Here is a 21,960-nt window from a genome sequence, read left to right as displayed (position 1 = left end):
GAAAAAAGTAAATCCAAAAGTGACAGATTCATCGAGATATTTATAATAGAAGTTGGAGGATAAAAATAAAAGTGTTGTTATTTTTGGGTGCCGAACAGGGGGGGTGCCGAACAGGGGGTACGCAACGTTAACGCACTCTTTGTCTACGGCTTGCTTCGCCTCGGCCATTTTCGATAGGTTTTGTCGAATCCATTTGAGGGATTTTGGAATTTAGGGAGACATGTCAAACTACAGAATGATTCCGCCGTCATTTGCTCTATTCTTTGTGGTCCCGAAGTTGCTAGCTCAGTCTGGTCGTATATAATATCCAGAGTGAGGTTGTGATTTTGTTCTTCCCATCTCTATCATCACACCAGCATCTCCATAACAGACAGTTTATAAAAGTAGATTTTTGATTTTTATATTCCTTACACGAACAGCTTGACAACTCAACATGAACATCGCCAACAGCCCCCAGGAAAAATTCACCAAAATGAGGAGAGAACGCCAAGACTGGACGGCCCAGTACCCTGCTTACTTTCGACAGACTCGAGACGACAAGGAATTCATCATGTTCAGGCCGCACCAGGGCTCGGCGGCACTCGTGCAGCTGGTGCACAGCGACGTCAACGTGAGGTCTCGCTGCATGACGGTGCACAGCGTGAGCTACATCCCGGGGGCGCCCCTCAAGCCCAACCAGGTGATCGCCAACGAGTACCAGCAGTACTCGACCCTGCGCATCAACACGCTCGAATGCATCCATTATGCCGTCGTCAGGGAGCACGCGAGTCGGCCGATCGTCCTCGACGTCGTCGCGCAGAGCGGAGTCGACAAGGGCCCCATCATCTTCAGCAACGGCGACAAGGGCTGGGCCCAGCTCGAGACCACGCCGTTGGTCATCATTGCCAAGGCGAGCACCCCGTGCGAAGCCACCATGATCAAGGTGGAGGCGGGGATAGACCCTCCCGAGATCTTGAGGAAACCCGCTGACCCGGTCTTGGACGTACCGGCTGCTTCGGGGGAGGAGGGAGCCAGTGCTTCAGCGTCGGGGAAACCCGCTAATTCAGCCTCGGGTGGAAACACTGCTTCAGCTTCAGGGGGAACCACTGCTTCGGCTGCTTTGGCCCCGGAAGGAAACACAGCTTCAGCCTCGGGGAAACCCACTACTCCAGCCTCAGGGGAAACCACTGCTCCGGCTTCGGGGAGAACCACCACTTCGGCCCCGGGTGGAACCACTGCTCCGGCTGCTTTGGCCTCGGGGGGAACCGCAGCTCCAGCCTCGGGGAAACCCACTGCTTCAGCCGCCGGTGGAACCACGGCTTCGGCCTCGGGGCAACCCACTACTTCAGCCTCAGCGGAAACCACGGCTTCGGCCCCGGGCACCAGCAATGAAACCAACCTGACCATCTGGTTCAACGCAGCCAAGGTAGAGTGGATTCGGAACTGATGAGGCCCGGATGCATCCTTGTATTATCAAAATTGGTTTGACGCTGGCAGTTTGCCTGATTTTAAAAAAATTGAGCGTAAGACATGCAAGCGATTTCTTTTGTATGACTGGGTCTATAGGTAGTTGTAAAAAATGGAATAAATTTTCATTTCTTCTGATATAACAATGTATGACACTGGCGTGGTTTCGGCAGGCAGTGGAAATATCTAGTAAAACGACCGACGCAGGTAAGATAAACCAGGCTATGATACAAAACATTCTCGGGATGCACAACCACATCTGACAAGAGTACAAAACCGATACCGTTGAACCGCCATGTGGGACATACTCTGCTGTCGTACTATTTAACCCATGAGCATTCTTAGTCGGCTGATTACCCCAGTCGTTTCTCAATCAACCTGGCCATGTTTTGTTCGTCCACTCTTTACGACACCCGCATTGATCAACCTCTCAGGTTGGTTGTGGCATAACTGCAAGGGCCTATAAATCTTTGCACCTCGAAACCCACTACCTCACCACACATTCGCATTCATTCCAAAGTGGACTGGATGCAGAGGGCGGACTGTGTACTGTCGCAAGCAAAACTTGTCTCATGGATTGTATATATTCTTCCTGCTACCATGCATCATCGCCTCTTATCCAGCCCGAGCTCCCGCCCAACATACACCGCTGCGTCCCTCTTGCCCTCGACCAACTGGCGGATATAATCCTGGAAAGACGTGCATTCAACATCCGGGGACAGCTCCTTTGCGTCCAGATACCTGAGATATTTCGCAGTGTCGAGGTTGTTGTCATCCCGGATCCCTCGACTGCATGCATATCCCAGGATAAACTTTTGCATTATCAAAGCCTCATCGATGGGGTTTTGCGCGAGCTTTTCAACCGTTGCAGAGATGGTTTCCTCGAGGTCTTTTCGAGAGCGGTACTTTCTCGGAATGGTCTCGCCGGTAACCTCTTCGACGATGCTGTGGATTTCATTTTGCGTAGTCACCTGACCAAAAGCAGCAACCATCTTGTTCAGAGTTCGAGGATCGGAAATAATACGAGCAACGTACCTGCCGATATCATCAATGTCAATCAGGCCCGTTTTGGTGTTCCCGCCGCCGAAAATAACAGAATCGTCCAACACGATGAGGTCGTCTAGTCTGCCCGAGGGCACAAGCGGAATGTTGACTTGATACCAAAGCCCGACGTCGATGACGGTGTATGGCAGATATAACCTTTTGCACCGGTTAAAAAGCGCTTCCTTTTCGTCCCTGACCGCCATGAAACCAGTCAGTGGGCAGACGGAAGCCCAAAAGCTGGTTATGTAGCGTCCGACGCCCGCTTTTGTGAATGGTGAGCTGCATCGATGAGCCCTTTTTCATCAGTTTGAAGTTCGTGTCATGCACGAGATGATGACATCCGCGCCGGAAAGCATGGTGGCTACGGCGCCGACATCTTGGAGATTGGCCGGTTTCACCAAGGCGTCGCGTGCAGCAAGGTCCTTGTAGATTTGCTTGTTTATGGATTCGGTCCGGGCGAGAGCAGTCACCTCAAACTGGGCTGGCGCCGCCAGGAGCTGGTTCATTATCGACACGCCAGTGTGGCCTGACGCGCCAGCAATGACGACTTTGAGCTTTGAGGAAGCCGTTGCTGGGCTTGAGAATGCAGAAGCGGCCAGTATGGTAGGTGTGCATGCCTGTTTAGTATGGAAATGTGGGCTAGTGTGAAAATGTGTCGAGACATTATACTTGATATTAGAATTGGATGCGGGGTATTGGCGTAGTAGGTGCGTAATGGTTTCGAATGTCGACGGCGCAATTCATAACCCTTCCATGGCATTAGTAACAAATGAATGTGCAAATCGGTTACGGATCTGCAGGGTATCCGCCGGGTCCCGTCACGTTTTCGATTCTTGCACGTAACATGGCAAGGCCTGTGCGTGTCGCCCACGTATATCTGGCAGATCTCCAACACCTGACGTGTAGCCCATTTTTCATCTTCGTCGATAGCCTACTGGTACCCCGAAAACTAGATTACAGCAGCATTCGGAAGGGAGAGTTATGGGTAGCCTTTGCTTTTATCATTATTGATTTAGTTGTTTTACGCCGTTTAACCCCGAGTTATATCCGGTGGCTTCAACTAGTCATGTACAGCGAATGGCGTGTCTGGGCCGGCCCGGTACCGGCCCGAGCTCTGACCGGGTAAATCCGTCGTCTTGTAATATAATTGCTACGCTGTCAAGGCGGGCTTTGGGTAAAACTGGGTCCGCGGTCGCGGAGTTCATTGTAACCAACGGATGGAGCGGGGTGCCCGGCCGTTCCGGCGTTCCGGGTGGGTCTTTAACAAGCCGTGCCGAATATAATTGGGTGCCCTTATTTCACCTTTCAAAGCTTATCTTATTGCTTCAAGTTATTTCGCTCGGTTTTTCCGAAGTCCGTGTGGTCGCTCCGGTCGTAGCAAAGTTATTAAAATATTGAAAAACTTGTAAGCAGCCAATTATAAATCAAGCCCTGCTACGGTGCGGGATCCGACAAAAGCCCGTGTATCCATTATAAAGACTCCCCGATTTTGAATACGGTTTTGCAGTTTGCTCATGTAATTCCGCGCAAACACAAGCACGAAAACCCCACTTTTAAACCTTCTCATCTTGTTGGTTTTGTCCTTGTTAAACTAGCTCCATCACAAAAATGAGCACTTCCGGTAAAAAAGCCACAGCAACCGCCCTGGCGCAAAAATACGCGCCACAGATCGCGAACAAGACCGTCTTGGTAACCGGCGTCTCACCGAATTCCCTGGGCGCCACCTTTGTGACCGCCATCGCCGTCGCGTCCCCGGCCCTGCTTATTCTTGCTGGCCGCAACGCCGCCAAGGTCGAGGAGACGACAAAGGCTATCCAGGCCGCCGCCCCGCACGTACCGGTCCGCTTTTTAAACCTGGACCTGGCCGACCGCGAGTCGGTGCGCAAGGCCGCCGGGGAGGTGCTGTCGTGGCAAGATGTGCCGGGCATCGACGTCTTGGTGAACAACGCCTGCCTTATAGGCTCCGAATATAAACTTATCGACGGGTTCGAGGCGCATTTTGTCGTCAATTACCTCCACCCCTTTTTGTTTACCAATCTGCTACTCCCCAAAGTGATTGCGGTCAAGGGGCGGGTGGTTAATGTGGCGAGCGACTGCCACCGGTGGCACCACATCCGCTTTTCGGATCTCAATTTTGATGTGAGTGTCTCCTGGAAGATTTCCCAAAGGAGCGCAGCCCGCTTACAACCAAGGCAGAACGGTAAAATCTACAACATGTGGCAAGCCTACGGCCAGTCCAAAACGGCAAACATGCTCTTCTCGCTGGCGCTGGCTCGCAGGCTGGGCGGCCGTGGCATCGTGACCAACAGCGTGCACCCAGGCATTATACAGACCAATGCAGCGTCACATTTGGATCCTGCCGAGATATTACGACTCATTGGTGAGTATTAGCGTGCTGGTTATGTAAAGAGAAGATGGGGAAAAAAAAGGCTAACTAGCAGCAGAGGAAGTTGAGCGACAATGCGGCCTCGCGAACCAAGCCTTTCTTTCATATAAAACGGTGGACGAGGGGACGGCCACGCACGTCTATGCCGCGTTCGAGCCCGGGTTGAAAGGTATGTGTTGTGTTTGCCCACTCTCCTGGCCGGCGATGCTAACCTGTTGTAGACCACAACGGCGCCTACTTGCTCGACAGCCACGTCGCCGATCCCGTGGAGGACCCGGTTGCGCCTTGGGGGACGAGCGAGGCTGACGCGGAGAAGCTGTGGCGGCTGAGTGAGAAGCTACTAGGAGAGAAGTTTGAGTGGTGATGTTGTGGTTTGGTTCAAGCACGCCAAGCAAATAGAGGCAAGCTGCAGAGACGTGAGCAAACAATTGTTTCCCCAAGAAATTATAAATTATAACCTCTGAATAGATATGAACTTCATGCGTACCTATGCTATGCCCTATCCCTTTAGAGCCAATGTAATAGCGTTGGCTTTGTTTACGTGGGGTTTTCGGTATATAAAACGCATCGGCTTTTAAGTGCAAAACCACGGTGGATCGATATATTGAAAAACTGAACCAAAAAATACTCCAGTAACACGTAGGATCCCCCCATCGGTACGCATGAAGTTCATATTCATTCAGGGGTTATAATGTATGGAAATTCATTTTCATCCGTCTTTAACGATTCCGGAAAAAATGAATTGCTCTGCTGTTGTCCAATTAGAAGAGCCATATAAAGGGCGGCAAATCGAAGCACCTGGAAGCCAACTATTACGACCAAAGGTTGGCACCGCTACTAAAGAGGCCAGACAGGTCACACCCTCCTGACGACTTTTGCCGAGAAATACCGCCGGCGGCACCGAAACAAGATAAAAAGATTGTTTATATAAACACCCATAACGCCAAGAGGATCAACCTTGTAAATTTGAACGAAGCATGAAATTTGAGATTGAACGCCAGCAGCACCGGCATAAGATAAAAGATGGGACACATGGAAACCCCTGACGGCCAAGAGGATTAACCCTGTATTGAATTAAGCGTCAGATTTAAGATTAAATGCCGGAAACGCCGGCATAATACCAAAAATAGATAATATAAACACGCGTACCAGCCCAGCGGATTAAACTTATAAACTTGAATTAAACATAAAATTTGGCAGTAAATGAAATGCCGCCAGCAGTATCGCGATAATATTAAGGATGGTAAAACAAATACCCGGAACAGCCAAGAGGGTTTACTTTGTGAACTTGAATTGGACAAAAGAGTTGACGGCAAATTCAACAGTATAATAAATATGAAATATACTCAGTATTGGAGAAAATTAAAAAGAAAATAAGCCAGTTGTGGTCCTAGCGATCCGCACCAGCTAGCATTTACAACGAAGATCCTACTGTGAAGTAGTGTTGTCATGTGTCGGAATATGTTTTGCCCACCGCGATTGGATTGCACATTTACCGTAATTTCATCGCATAAAATAAAATAAAATAAAAATTACATTGTTAGCGCCGATATGGGATCGCCGTCCCCATCGAACTTGATTATCAGTGGGACTCTGCCTTGACTCGGCCTGGATCCCTCATTTCTTCCCCGATTCAACCTCTTTTGCAGCGCTACTATTATCAGGTTTTTTTTTCAACTCTGAGAAAGTGCCTAGGGTTGTGATGGGGTCATGGAATCTGAATGCTTCACACGGTCATGGAATTTGCATATAAGGACGCATTAGTGTCCCCTCTCACGGCTTACCAAGTTTCAGGTTATCATTGTTGTGAGGATCAGGCCCCTAGACCTACCCTCAGAATCACGTGAGGATCAGGCCCCTAGACCTACCCTCAGAATCACGTGAGGATCAGGCCCCTAGACCTACCCTCAGAATCACGACTCGGCTCCACACCGAGCCAGGGATCGGACAAGGATCCACTACCTCCGGATTTAAGCGCGTCTCTTGAGCGCGTCGACGATTGTAATTTCTCTCTTCTCTTCAGTTTAGAATTTTCGTCGATAGCGCCTAATACACTGAGGTTCTCCAATGTATGCCTGGCCGTGACAATTGTTACGACCAGACAGTTGGGCCGGTACCAGGGAGGCCAGGTGGGGTCACACCCCTCCTAACGACACCCGCCCAAAGAAATCACCGACCGGCAGAAAGAGGATTATATAAAAAGGAATCACGTAACCTCACGTGATTACCAAAAAAATAATCTCAGTAATTATTAAGGGATTATAACAGATTAAGGGAAATAATTTCTGCGATTTGTAACAGATTAGGAGAAATTATATTCGGAACATAATTTATATAAGGCACGTTTATTATTATATAAATAAATTCGATTTTAGGATTATTTAGCAGCAATTAAATTTTAATTAACCTTAATATTTATTTAAGGACAATTATAATTTTACCCCCAATTATTAAAAACCCCAATTACCCAATTAAACGTTTAATTGTTTTAATCCACTATATTTTATTTTAAAAACAGGTTACCCCGATATTTTAATCGTAATATTTTAATTGCTCCTGTTTAATATTTTGTTTTAAAATATACCGAATAATATTTAACAATATATTTTCCCAAACGTCCAAAAATAATACCCCCAGCACCCCGGCCACGAATAGCAAAACGGCCCAAAAAGCCCCTGTTCGGCCCAAGGACGATAACGATAGCGAGGACGAAAAAAACCAATTCCGCAGGCAGGTTATTAAAACCAACCAGGAATTCCACGAATAAATATTTCGCGCAACCCAATTCCAAAAAAAATTCCAGGTTTTCCAAACTAATATTAACGTTATTTTAATCTTTTTAATAGGCGCGAAAAATTTAAATTTAACCCCCCAATTATATTTAATAATATATTTGGACAATTTAAAAAATATTTTTTATAAATACGCATTTACCAAATATTTCATTTGGAAATTTTCCGCAATAAAATAAAAAAGGTGGTATACGCGGTGTCACAGACCTGAAGGACAGCCACTGGGCTGTCGCTTAGTTATGACCCCTGTCACGTGAAGGCGCGAGGGCCGAGCGCCTCGCGCGCGTATATCTACGCGAAATCTCTGCAGTCTCCGATATGTAGCTCCTCGAGCTACGTCTTCGTCAACAACCACCTGCTACCCTGTACCTGGAAGACTAGATAGCCAATATACTCTGTCCTGTTACCTGATCGCCCGCACCTACCTGTCCGCCCTGCCTGCCCGTGACATTACGTAGCTCCTTCATTAGGTGCCCGCGATGCCTGCGTCACTGCAACCCCCGATCTTAACCGATTCGACCGAGGAACTGATCGAACACCTACAAGGACACCCTGAACAATGGGTGTCTTACATCTCCGATTCCTACCAAAAGCTGCAACTATTGCACGATAGCAACGTCCGCCTGAACTCCTGCCTAGAAATGCAGGAAGCCGAGACCCAACGCGCCCGCGCCGAAACGGACCGTGTCCGCGACAAGGCGCAGGCCGACATTCTGGCCATGGCCATGGAAAAGGCCTCCGCCATAACCTCCCGGGATGCCGCTTTCGCCGAATTAGAGAAAACACGGTCCGAACTGAAGGAAGTTCGGACCGTAACGCTACCCACGGTACACATAACCACCCCCGCCCCAACTACCAACACGCCTGTTGAACCCCTTATGGTTACTCCTATGGGAACGACTCCGCCGCCTGCTTCCGAACATCCCGCCTCCGCCCGCCTTTCTGAACGACTTCCAGACCCCGATAAATTTACGGGCGCCCGCTCCGACCTCCGCCGCTTCGCCACCCAAATCCGGGGGAAAATGACCTCAAACAAAGACCGCTTCCCCAACCCCGAATCACGCCTGATTTATGTAGCCGGTCGACTGTCCGGTAAAGCGTACAACCTGATCCTGCCCAAAATGGTCGGAGGCACACCCCAATTCGGAGATTATACGGATCTCCTCCAATACCTAGAGGAGGCATTCGGGGACCCCGACCACGTCCAAAACGCACAAAACAAATTATACGCCCTGAAGCAGCGGAACGTAGATTTCGCCGAGTATCTGTCGGAGTTCCAACGCCTGTCTCTGGAAGGAGAAATGCCGGAGGATGCCCTCCCCCCTCTTCTATTCCAGGGAATATCGGAAGAGCTCCAGGACATGCTCCTCCACAACCCCGCCCCATCCCGCCAGTACCACGAATTTACCCGACACCTGCAAAGCTTGGATAACCGCTACCGCCAGCACCAGCAGTATAAAAACAGACAGACACGTACCCCTCGGACCGCAGCGCCCCCCGCGCGCGCGGCCCCCCGGACCCAAACCGACATACCGCGGGCCGCCCCCAAGCCAAACGCGGAATTTCCGTTTAACGACCCCATGGACCTAAGCAGCCAACGCCGCCACAACCGCAAAGAAAATATGCTATGCTACCGCTGTGGATCCCAAGAACATTTTGTTGCCAAATGCCCAGAACCGGATACCCGCCGCACGCGGCTGCACCAGGCCGGGATCGAACAATCCAGGTCTAGGTCCAGGTCCCCGCGCCAGATGCAAACCAAACTCCCTGAAAACCCCCGCCGCGGCTCGGACGCCAGCCGCTCCAGCAGCCGAAGTTCGAAAAACGGAGCCCGCCTGGGATAAGTCGCCCCCAGGCCGCCAAGGCCGCGCATAGACCGCCGGCGATCCGCATCTCTGCCGCCGCCGTTCACGGGTTCCCCGTTGAAGAGGAATATAACCAACGATCCGACCTGATGATCCTGCCTGCCGAACTGACAGTGGGGGGCCAAAACCTCCCAACCTATGCCCTCACCGATTGCGGTGCGGAAGGAAAATGCTTCCTCGACCAAGGATGGGCCGAAGAACGCCAACTACAAATGTATCCGCTGCGAAACCCATTCGACATCGAAGTATTCGACGGAAGGACCGCCGAAAGTGGGAAGTGCACCCATTATGTCCGAGGACAATTGAGAATCAAGGACCACATCCAGAAAAACGCGCTGTTTTTCGTTACACAGCTAGCCCATTACCCCATTGTGTTAGGAATGCCTTGGCTAAAGCAGCACGACCCAACGATTGGATTCGCGTCACACGTTATTACGTTTGACAGCGACTATTGCCGCCGACACTGCAATATGCCCGACAAACCGGAGAAGGTTAAAGCTTTACACGCCGTACCAAAAAAAAGCCGCCCCCAGTACCAGGCTGACCGACCGCCGTCCCTCCGCGAAATGGATATCGCCCCTATCTCCCTGCAAGCCGCGAGCATGTACGCCCGCCGCCGATCCTGCCGACTGTACGCCGTAACCTTGAAACAGATTGATGAGGTCCTAGCCGCCGACCCCCAAAATAGGAACGGGCCGACCCTGCCCGAAACAATCCGGGAATTCGCGGACGTATTTTCCCCGCAAGAAGCCGAGAAGCTGCCCCCACACCGACCGTCCGACCACCATATCCCGCTTATAGAAGGAAAAACGCCGCCGTTCGGCCCCCTGTACGCCATGTCCCGCGAAGAGCTGATAGCCCTTAAGGAATGGCTGACCGCAGAGTTGAAAAAAGGGTTTATCAGACCCAGTTCGTCATCCGTCGCCTCGCCCGTTTTGTTCGTGAAGAAGCAGGGAGGAGGGTTGAGGTTTTGCGTGGATTACCGCGCGCTGAATAACATTACCGTAAAAGACCGTTACCCGCTGCCGCTAGTCCGAGAGACCCTGAACAACCTGGCCGGCATGAAATTCTTCTCGAAAATCGATATCGTTTCCGCTTTTAACAATATTCGGATTAAAAAGGGGGAAGAATACCTGACGGCATTCCGCACGAGATTCGGCTTATACGAGAGCCTAGTCATGCCTTTCGGGCTAACGGGAGCCCCCGCGACGTTCCAGAGATATATAAACGACTCCCTGCGCGAATACTTAGACGTATTTTGTACAGCCTACCTGGACGACATTTTGATTTATAGCCGCACCCGAACAGAACACGAAGAACATTTGAAACTCGTACTGGAAGCCCTGAGGAAAGCCGGGCTATACGCCAACGCCGCGAAGTGCGAATTCTTCGTGACGGAAACCAAGTTCCTGGGCCTGCTGGTCGGCGTCGAAGGCGTAAAAATGGACCCTGAAAAAATCACCGCTGTCCTGGACTGGCAAACACCCAAAAAGCTTACTGACGTACAAGCGTTTTTGGGGTTTGGCAACTTTTACCGGCGCTTTATCCGAGATTTCTCAAAGATCGTAGCCCCTTTGACGAGATTGACCAAGAAAGACGTCGCATTCGAATGGAATAGCGCCTGCGAAACCGCCTTCCGACTGCTGAAGAGAAAGTTTACCGAAGCCCCCGTACTGGCGCACTTCGATTGGGAAAAGGATGTGATCCTGGAGACCGACGCTTCCGATTATGTTTCTGCGGGAATATTGTCACAATACGGCGACGACGGAATACTCCGCCCCGTCGCGTTCTTTTCGAAAAAACACACAGCTACCGAATGCAATTACGAGATTTACGACAAAGAATTGCTAGCCATTATCCGCTGTTTTGAAGAATGGCGCCCGGAACTCGAAGGGACGTCGTCCCCGGTCCAAGTAATTACGGACCACCGCAACCTGGAATATTTCACGACGACGAAAATGCTCAACCGCCGACAAGCCCGATGGGCCGAATTCCTGTCAAGATTTAATTTCCGTATCACCTACCGACCCGGGAAACAAGGAGCGAAGCCCGACGCACTAACCAGGAGGTCAGAGGATATGCCTGAGGAGGGGGATGAACGACTTAAGCACCAAACACAAGTCGTACTGAAAGAACACAATTTACCTGCCCGCCCCACCCGGTTACAACCCATAATCCGCCAAAACAAACCCCTATTGCCAAAACACCTGATAGAGCTACTAGACGCCGGATACGAATCCGACCCGATAACGCAATCTGCCCTAGAAGCGTTGAGGACAGGCGCCGACCACCACCCCAAGCTGCAATTGGCCGAATGCGAAGAACGATCCGGCTATTTGTATTACCGCAATAGACTGTACGTACCCGATTCGAATAATCTGAAAGCCGAGATCCTGCGCCGCTGCCACGACTCCCCCGTCGCCGGTCACCCCGGCAAAGCAAAAACCTACGACCTGCTGTCCCGAGAATATTACTGGCCCGGAATGCTACATTACGTATCATTATGGGTAAAGAAATGCCAGACCTGCCGCCGAATCAACCCGTCCCGCGAAGGCCACCAGGGCCTCCTGCGACCCCTGCCCACTCCTGAACGCTCATGGCAACACCTGTCGATGGATTTTATCACACATTTGCCGCAAAGCAACGGCCACGACGCCATCCTAGTGGTCGTAGACCGCCTGACTAAGATGAGACACTTCGTCCCTTGTAAAGGGACCTGCAATGCCGAGGACACCGCCAACCTGTACCTACACCACGTATGGAAACTACACGGGTTGCCCCTGACGATAGTTTCGGATAGAGGCACCCAATTCGTGTCGAAGTTTTGGAAACACCTGACAACCCGTTTGAAAATCGACAGCCTGCTATCCACTGCTCACCACCCCGAGACTGACGGACAGACCGAGCGTTTTAACGCGTCCCTGGAACAATATTTGAGAGCTTATGTGGCCTACCTGCAAGATGATTGGGAAAGTTGGCTTCCCCTCGCCGAATTCACAGCCAACTCCCACAAGTCCGAGACCACCGGAACCTCCCCGTTTTACGCGACTTACGGATTCCATCCCCGCATGGGATTCGAGCCGGTACCCCTGAACCAGCCTTTGCCCGCCCAGCGGGATGCCGAAAAGCTAGCCGCCCGAATGGAAGCCATTCTGGAACAAGCCCGCGCCGAAATGACCGCCGCCCAAGCCCGTTACGAAGAACAGGCGAACCGACACCGTACCCCGGCCCGCCGGCTTACCGTCGGCCAATATGTATGGTTAGACGCACGGAACATCCAGACCGCCCGCCCGCAGAAGAAACTGGATTGGAAGAACTTGGGACCCTTCCGAATTTCTGAAGTGATTAGCCCGTACGCCTACCGTTTGGACCTGCCGTCGTCTATGAGAGTACACCCTGTTTTCAATATAAACCGACTAAAACCTGCTGACGTTGAGCCCCTGCCGGGCCAACAACCTGCACCGCCACCCCATTTGGAAGTGGAAGGTGAGAGAGAATACGAAGTCGAAGAGATCCTCGACTCCTTTTGGGAAACCCGCGGCCGAGGAGGCCGCCGGCTGAAATATATCGTCCGTTGGGCTGGATATAGCGAACCCACGACTGAACCTGCCGATTACCTGGAAAACGCTGCTCAATTGGTAAAGAATTTCCACCGTCGATACCCCCATAAGCCCGGGCCCCGGCCGTGACGGAGCTCGGCCTGGAAGGGGGGAATACTGTCACAGACCTGAAGGACAGCCACTGGGCTGTCGCTTAGTCATGACCCCTGTCACGTGAAGGCGCGAGGGCCGAGCGCCTCGCGCGCGTATATCTACGCGAAATCTCTGCAGTCTCCGATATGTAGCTCCTCGAGCTACGTCTTCGTCAACAACCACCTGCTACCCTGTACCTGGAAGACTAGATAGCCAATATACTCTGTCCTGTTACCTGATCGCCCGCACCTACCTGTCCGCCCTGCCTGCCCGTGACACTTTATTGTTAAATTACCTCCTTCGGAAAAATTATTTATTAAAACCAAATACAATAATATATTGGTTATAATGGACAAATTTACCAAATACGCCTATTTCCTACTATATAAAAAAAATAACAACGCCGAAAAAATCGCTTATATATTTTTACAAAGAATTATTAATAATTACGGATTTCCAAAAAATATTATTATAAATAAAAACAAATTTTTTATATTAAAATTCTGGAAATTCCTAATAAAATAGCTAAAAACAAATTATAAATTATCCACAATATTCCATTTACAGACGGACAAATAAATAAAACGAGCCAACCAAACGTTGGAATAATATTTAAAATATTATATAAATTATAAATAAAATAATTGGGTACGGTTATTACCCACAGCACAATTTGTTTATAATAATTTAAAAAACGAAAATACCAAAATAACCCCATTTTACGCAAATTACGGATTTAATTCCACGGTATACGGAAAACCCAAAACTACAATTACGGCACCGCGAACCGATAAACAAACGAACAAATTATAACAATTATATAAAAAACTTTAACAGGAATTAAAATTTGTACGAAAAAAAATAATAAAATACGCCAACCAATATCGGATAAAGGAACTATTTTTTAAAAAAGGAAATAACGTTTATTTTATTTAACGCAATATTAAAATATAACGATTTAATAACAAATTCGATTTTAAGAAATTTGGACTTTTTAAAATTAACAAAAAAATTAGCGATACCAATTACAAATTATTATTACCAAATATTATAAAAATTTACCCCACATTTTACATATTATTACTAAAATCGGTATTATACGGCACTAATATATAAAAAACAATTGAAATCGACGCAAAATAAACTTACGACGTTAAACAAATATTTAACTATAAATAAAACTACGGTAAAATAAAATACCTTATTAAATAAAAAAATTATAAATATAAAAAAAATATTTGGGAATTTTTTAACCATTTCCAAAATTGCCAGGAACCGCTCCGCCAATATTATTAAAAATTGGATTTGCGAACAAATTAATTAAAAAAAAGGACGATTTAAAAAAACATTACCTATTATTTCCAGAAATTAAAAACCAACCAGGATTCGAAATTATACCACCAAACGAATTTACAAAAAAACGATTAATATATAATATAAAATAAAAACACCAAAAAAACAACGTATTAAGGGAATATTGCGCAAAAATATTTATTTTATCCAATAATAAAAAATTTAAAAAACCTATCGGGAAAATCGAATCCCAAACAAAATTGGAATCCGGAAAAAACAATTCCAAAAACATTTTAGGCAAAATTTCGGTTAATTGTCGACGTTCCTTTTATTTCGCCTTTTTACGTTCCACCCGATCCAATTTTTCCAAATTATTAATTCCGCGAAATATAATTCGCATTATTTTTTTAAATTATAATTTTTTTTATTTTCGTAAACGAAACAACTTCGCCTATTATATATAAATCTGCTTTTTAAACGTTTCGATTTTTATATTTAATTTCGAATATTGGCGATTAATATAACGAATTTAAACAGCGGACAAACCCAATACGTTATACCCAAAACGATTGGAACAAATATATTCTATATAACGAGCAAAATTCTAAAAAAATACCTAATAAAACGTTGCGCCTTTGGCACGGTAGGGATTGCAAAAAAGCATTTTAACGGTATCCGTCGATAATAGGGAAAAAAAAAGGCGTGGTAACGTTTTATCGACGAACGACCAGATTTTGGTTTGGTTATACAATTAAATATAACGTAAAAAAATTAGGCAGGAAGGAAAAAAAACCAAAATAGGGATTAAAAAAATACGGACTATTTAAAAACCAAAAGAATTTAACCAAAAAAAAAACCTGATATTATAACCAAATAATTGGGCCGGTACCAGGGAGGCCAGGTGGGGTTATACCCCTCCTAACAATACCCGCCCAAAAAAATTACCGACCGGTAAAAAAAGAATTATATAAGAAAAAATTACGTAATTTTACGTAATTGCCAAAAAAATAATTTCAATAATTATTAAAGGATTATAATAAATTAAGGGAAATAATTTTTGCGATTTGTAACAAATTAGGAAAAATTACATTCGTGTTACGATCAAGGTATCGGGGTAACCTGTTCTTATGGTAAAGTACAGTGGGTTGAAGCAACTGAGCGTCTGACTGGGTAATTGTGATTCTCAATGACTGGGGGTGAAGTTATGATCGTTCTCAAGTAAGTATTGAGGTTAACTAAAGTTTAATTGCTGCTAAACAATCCTAGAATCGAATCTATCTACATGGTAATAAGCGTGCTTTATATAATCCGTTGTCCCTGGTAGTGATATGTTTGCTATGTCGGATATGTTGGAAAGCGGTCATATCACTCCTATCACTTGCTATGGGTGCTATGTGATTCTTGGCACCTATTAGTCATAGCACCCTCCTCTGGTCACGTGCGGTCACGTGACCCTTTCCATATGTAATCCTCTTTCTGTCGGTCGGTACCATCCTTGGTTGATTGTCGTCAGGAGGGGTGTGACCCCACCTGGCCTTTCTGGTACCGGCCCAACTGTCTGGTCGTAACATCAGGTCTCCTCTCCTTTGGCCAAATCCCTTTGGTCTTTAAATAGTCTGTACTCCCCTAATCCTTGTCTTCTGGTTCTATTCCTTCTTTGCTAACTGCTTTGCGCCATGTCTAGTCGAGTTAACAAATCTCGCGGTCGCTCTTCCACCGCTCGTCGCGACGATTTGCTTTTTGTGCTTCTTTCTTCAGCGGTCGAAATGCCTTCTTGTTCTGCTTGCGAGTCGCAAGGGATTGCGAAATGCGCTGTATCGCCTCGCGATTCCTCACGTTGTGTCGAGTGCGTCCGCCTCGGTCGCTCGCGATGTGATGTGATGGGTATCTCGCGGGAGCAGCTTCACCGTCTGGCAGCCCAACACTCCAAGCTGGATGCCGACGTCGAGGCTCAAGAATTGCGTTTGTTGGAGCGGGAGCAAGAGTTGGCGGCTGAGCGTCAAAAGCTCTTGCGTCTCAGAAGTCAAAAGAAAATGTGGTTTGAGAAGATGATGCGGGCGGTTCGTCGTGGTATTGACAATCTGGAGGAATTGGATCGGGTGGAGCGTGAGGAGGCAGAGCAGGAGGAGCGACGGCGATTAGCCGAGGTCCTTCCTAAAGTGTCCCTGGAGTCGCTTCTTCCGGATTCCAATTTTGTCTGGGATTCGACCTTCCCGATAGGTCCTTTAAATCCTTCGTTGTTGGATAAGATGAATGTTCTTACGCAATATTCCGTTGGTAAGTCGTTTCCTGGTGTTTCCTGCTTTATGTTGCATACTAATAGTTCCTCCATAGGTTCGTCTGGTGGTATGGTTTCGAGTCCTGGTCGGCCCTTAACTTCTGGAAATGGTAGGGGGTGTTTTCTTAGGTCGTCCTTTTTTTCTTGGCTGACTTGCTCGCAGATCCAACTCCTGATAATATTGGCGGAGCGGTTCCTGGTAATCCTGGAGGTGGTTAAGGGGTTCCCAAATGTTTTCTTCATGCCTATAGTTTTCCCATTTAACAAGGTACTCTATTTTGCCGTGGTTTCGTCTGTGGTCGAATATTCGTTCAACGTCGTAGGTTTGTTCTGCGTCGATCTCGATCGTTTCTTGTGTGCTGGTGCCGTGTGGTGCTAATTCCAGTAGTAATACGTGAAATGTGGGGTGAATTTTCATAGTGTCTGGTAATAACAGTCTGTAATTGGTGTCGCTGATCTTTTTGCTGATTTTAAAAGGTCCAAGCTTCTTAAAATCGAGTTTGCTGTTAGGTCGTTGTGTTTTAATGTTGCGTCGAATGAGGTAAACGCTATCTCCCTCCTTGAAGGATGGTCCCTTCATCCGATGCTGGTTGGCGTATTTCATCATTCTTTCCCGTACGAACTTTAGTTCCTGCTGGAGTTCTTTATATAATTGTCGTAACTCGCTCGCTTATTTATCGGCTCGCGGTGCCGTAGTCGTAGTTCTTGGTTCTCCGTACGCTGTAGGGTTAAATCCATAGTTGGCGTAAAACGGGGTTGTCTTGGTACTTTCGTTTTTTAAACTGTTGTAAGCGAACTGTGCTGTGGGTAACAACCGTACCCAATTGTCTTGCTTGTGGTTCACATAGCATTTTAGGTATTATTCCAATGTTTGATTGGCTCGTTCTGTTTGTCCGTCTGTCTGGGGGTGGAATGCTGTGGATAGCTTGTGGTCTGTTCCTAGCTGTTCCATCAGGGATTTCCAAAATCTTGATGTGAAGAGCTTGTCTCTATCTGTAATAATGCTTTCTGGAAATCCGTAATTGCTGACAATCACTCGTAGGAATGTGTAGGCGATTTCTTCGGCGTTGCTGCTTTCTTTATATGGTAGGAAGTAGGCGTATTTGGTGAGCTTGTCCACTATAACCAGTATGCTGTCGTACTTGGTCTTAGTGAATGGTTCTTCCGAAGGTGGTAATTTGACGATGAAGTCCATTGTAATAGTTTGCCAGGCCTTGCCGGGGGCTGGTAAGGGTTGCAATAGCCCGTAAGGTTTGTGTCTTGCGGACTTGCTTTTGGCACAGAGTTCGCAATTCCTAATGGCTTCTCGTACTTCTTGTCGTGTCCCCTTGAAGTTATGGTGCTGCTTTAGCCGTTTCCATGTCTTAAAAATTCCTTGGTGTCCGTGAGTTTTGCTTTCGTGGATCTTCCGTATCTCTTCTGGTGTGGTTACCGTATTTGTTATTATAAAGCTCCGGTGTGCTGGTAAAAGGTTTCCGTTTCCGTCTGTGGTGAGAATAACCCGTGTTTCCTCTGGTACTGTGTTCTCGTAATCTGGTCTTCGGCTAAGGGCGTCGGCCCTGCCGTTTTCCGTCCCTTTTCGGTAAATAATCCTGAAATGGAATTCTGACAGGAATTTTGACCATCTGATTTGCCGTTTGTTTAACATTTTACTGGTGGTGAAGTGGGTCAGGTTCTTGTGGTCCGTGTAAATTAACACTTCGTGTTTAATTCCGGATAATTGTGGTTTCCATTCTTCAAATGCTCGAATAATGGCCATAAGCTCTTTGTCGTAAATCTGGTAATTGAGTTCTGGTCCATGTAGTTTTTGTGAGAAGAAGGCGCAAGGATGCAACCGTCCTTCTTCGTTTCGCTGACTAAATTGTCCTCCGATCGCATAACGTTGCGTACCCCCTGTTCGGCACCCCCCCTGTTCGGCACCCAAAAATAACAACACTTTTATTTTTATCCTCCAACTTCTATTATAAATATCTCGATGAATCTGTCACTTTTGGATTTACTTTTTTCTGATTTTAATTCTCCATTTTCCAATGAAGCAATATACTGAAAAACAGCTTATATCTGCAATTAACGACGTCAATAATGGCAATCCAATTGCAAAAACCTCCCGAAAATGGGGAATACCTAGGTCTACACTTCAAAGTCGACTTAAAGGTTCTCAACCTTATAAAAAAGCACAAAGCCCTTTTCAAAGGCTTTCCACGGAACAGGAAAAGCATTTGGCTGATTGGGTACTTACCCAAACAGCTTTAGGGCTTCCGCCAACGCATCAAGAATTACGCTTTTTTGCCGAACGAATTCTTCAAGCCGCCGGAGAGACAAAAGGCCTTGGAAAACGTTGGATAACTCGTTTTTTGGCTCGTTATCCAATCCTTAAAACCCAAAGGCCCCGTCGAATAGATAACGCCCGGGTTAATGGCGCTACTACGGAGGTAATTAAATCTTGGTGGCTTTATATTACGAACCCGGTTATTAACGCTATTAAACCGGAAAACCGTTGGAATATGGACGAAACCGGTATAATGGAAGGCAAAGGATCTAATGGCCTAGTATTAGGGCTTAACGGGATCCGGCCGTTGCAACGAAAAGAGCCCGGAACGCGTGGTTGGACGACTATAATCGAATGTATATCGGCTACGGGCGTTGCCCTCCCTCCCCTCGTTATATTTAAGGGAAAAAACGTACAACAACAATGGTTTCCCACGGATTTAAGCCCTTTCGATAATTGGCAATTTCATGCAACCGAAAACGGGTGGACAAATAACCAAACGGCTATCGAATGGTTAAAAAAGGTGTTTATTCCGTATACCCAACCTTTAACCCCTGAAAAGCGGTTATTAGTTTTGGATGGCCATGGATCACATATAACGGACGAATTTATGCTTCTTTGCTTGCAAAATAATATTCAACTCCTATATTTACCCCCTCATTCGTCACACGTTCTTCAACCATTGGATCTATCGGTTTTTGGGCCGTTAAAAGAAGCTTATCGACGTCAACTTGGATTTGTTAGCCAATTTTGCTGTTCAACAGTTATTGGAAAACGAAATTTCCTACTTTGTTATCGAAAGGCCAGATTAAAAGCATTTATAGCAAAAACCATTCAATCTGGTTGGCGTACAACGGGGTTATGGCCGGTAAACTTGGTTAAACCACTTTTAAGCCCTTTTTTGTTAGAAAATAGCAACGCCAACGTTATAAAAGATAAAAACAACGGTTTGCAAAGGGATAAAACACCGGAAAGCCCAGCCCAAAAAATTAACGACCCGTCTTTACTTATTTGGAAAACCCCTAAAACGACCCGAGATATCCGACTTCAACTGCAAAAACTTTCCCAATCCAACAAAACCAACGCTACTTCACGTCTTTTATTTGCAAAAGTCCAAAAAAGCTTCGAAGCCAAAGATACCCTTTTGGCTAGCGCCCAGCAAAAAATCAGCTTATTGGAAGCACAACTGGAGGCAATACGGCCGGTTAAAAGGAGGAGGGTGGTTCCGGATCCAAACGAGCTTTTGGTTAACAAACAGAACATTATTGGATTGCAGGAAAATGATATAGAAAATTTGGAACCTTTAGCTGATGAAGAAGAGGTTAATGAACCGGAGAAGCGTGAAAACGATTGTATTTTTGTCCGTTGATAATTTTATATTTAAATCAGTTTATAAAAGTAGGCATTTCGTTGTTAGATTTTCAGGGTGCCGAACAGGGGGGGTGCCGAACAGGGGGTACGCAACGTTAATCCGATGCGTCGGTCTCGACTTCGAAAGGTTTCGTTGGGTCTGGTATCTTGAGGGTTGGTTCTCTGGCTACTGCGTCTCGTAGCTGTTCAAAGGCCTGTTGTGTTTGTTCCGTCCACTGGAATTCTAGGTTCTTCTTGGTCATGTTGGTCAATGGGGTGGCAATCGCGCCGTATCCCTTAATAAACCTTCTGTAAAAGTTTACGAATCCGAGGAATGCCCGAACGTCTTTTACGTTCTGTAGTTGAGGCCATTCCTTTACTGTTTGGATTTTCGATTCTTCCATCCTAATTTCTCCAGAAGCGATAATATATCCTAGGAAATTGACTTGCTTGCTATAAAAAAGACATTTCTCGGGCTTAACCAAGAGCTTAGCGTCTTGTAGCTTTTGTAGGACGGTGTGAACGTATTGCTTGTGTTCTTCCAACGTCTTGGAAAAGACAAGGATATTGTCCAGGTAGACAACGACGAAAATGTCTAGGCATTCCCGAAGAACGTGGTTAATTATGGTTTGGAAGGTTGCTGGGGCGTTGGTAAGACCGAAGGGCATTACTAGGTACTCATAATGTCCTCGTCGGGTACGAAACGCTGTTTTCCACTCTTCGCCTTCCTTTATGCGGATCAAATTGTATGCTCCTTTAAGGTTTAGTGTTGTAAACCACTGTGCTTAATAGAGCATGTTTCGGAGTTCTCCTATTAGTGGGAGTGGGTAGCAATTCTTTATGGTGATGTCGTTTAATTGTCTGTAGTCCACGCATAGTCGTAATTTTCCGTTCTTCTTTGGTACGAAGAGGATTGGGTATCCTGCTGGTGATGTTAATGGTCTGATGTAACCTTTCTTGAGGTTCTTTGCGAGGTACTCGTCTAGTGCCTCCATCTGTGTCGGGTTTAAGCCGTATATTTTGTGGAATTTGGGCTGTGTTCTTTCTTTTAATAGTATCTCGTGGTCGAACGGACTATGCTCGGGTAGTCCTGTTTCGAATTCGGGGCTGAATAGTCGTCCATATATCCGGTATTCGGCCGGGATGTTGTCGATCAATGTGGTAAGGTTCGATCGTTCTTCGCTCATGGATAGTCGCGATCCTTCCGATATTGGCTCCAGGCGTGGCTCGCTTTTCCTCAATAGCGCCATAATCTTTTGTTAATTTCGCTCCTGTGCCCTACGCTCGTTGCGTAAAGTCCGTTTCTCGGATTTTCCTTCAGAGGCTAACGGCTCTTCCCATTGGACTTGGCCGGTTGTCCAATCTATCCGGGGGTTGCTCCTTCTGAACCAGGGGATTCCTAATATCACGTCTTTGTCCCCTATTTCCGTAATATCTAAGGTGATTTGTTCCTTTCGTCCATAGCTCTCCATCCAGAGGTGTACGGTCTCTGTTTCGATGGTGCCGTTCCCGTATGAAACTGCCTCTCCTTCCACGGTCTGCAAC

General features: G+C 47.0%; 4 protein-coding genes across 4 annotated transcripts; 3 read left to right on the top strand and 1 right to left on the bottom strand.

The window, feature by feature from the left end:
* Positions 1-433: 433 nt before the first annotated feature.
* Positions 434-1,426, top strand: MGG_10615 (uncharacterized protein; the record flags this gene model as incomplete). The annotated part of the gene is made up of 1 exon (XM_003710665.1): positions 434-1,426. One exon carries the CDS (start codon positions 434-436, stop codon positions 1,424-1,426), a length of 993 nt encoding a protein of 330 aa, XP_003710713.1.
* Positions 1,427-1,955: 529 nt separating this feature from the next.
* On the bottom strand, positions 1,956-2,996 carry MGG_10614 (isoflavone reductase; the record flags this gene model as incomplete). The annotated part of the gene is made up of 3 exons (XM_003710664.1): positions 1,956-1,995; positions 2,092-2,646; positions 2,818-2,996. The coding sequence occupies 3 exons, from the start codon at positions 2,994-2,996 to the stop codon at positions 1,956-1,958; spliced, it is 774 nt and encodes a 257-aa protein (XP_003710712.1).
* Positions 2,997-3,942: 946 nt separating this feature from the next.
* On the top strand, positions 3,943-5,359 carry MGG_10613 (retinol dehydrogenase 11). Its single transcript, XM_003710663.1, has 4 exons — positions 3,943-4,629; positions 4,687-4,870; positions 4,935-5,045; positions 5,098-5,359. The coding sequence occupies exons 1-4, from the start codon at positions 4,099-4,101 to the stop codon at positions 5,238-5,240; spliced, it is 969 nt and encodes a 322-aa protein (XP_003710711.1). The 5' UTR covers positions 3,943-4,098; the 3' UTR covers positions 5,241-5,359.
* An 11,039-nt stretch (positions 5,360-16,398) lies between these two features.
* On the top strand, positions 16,399-17,082 carry MGG_16474 (uncharacterized protein; the record flags this gene model as incomplete). Its single annotated transcript, XM_003710662.1, has 3 exons — positions 16,399-16,795; positions 16,853-16,906; positions 16,960-17,082. The coding sequence occupies 3 exons, from the start codon at positions 16,399-16,401 to the stop codon at positions 17,013-17,015; spliced, it is 507 nt and encodes a 168-aa protein (XP_003710710.1). The 3' UTR covers positions 17,016-17,082.
* Between the last annotated feature and the right edge of the window lie 4,878 nt (positions 17,083-21,960).

This window comes from Pyricularia oryzae, chromosome 1 (assembly GCF_000002495.2).
Source record: "Pyricularia oryzae 70-15 chromosome 1, whole genome shotgun sequence".
NCBI lineage: Eukaryota > Fungi > Ascomycota > Sordariomycetes > Magnaporthales > Pyriculariaceae > Pyricularia > Pyricularia oryzae.
Note: the sequence above shows the minus strand (reverse complement) of the source record. Positions and strands in the feature narration are given on the sequence as shown.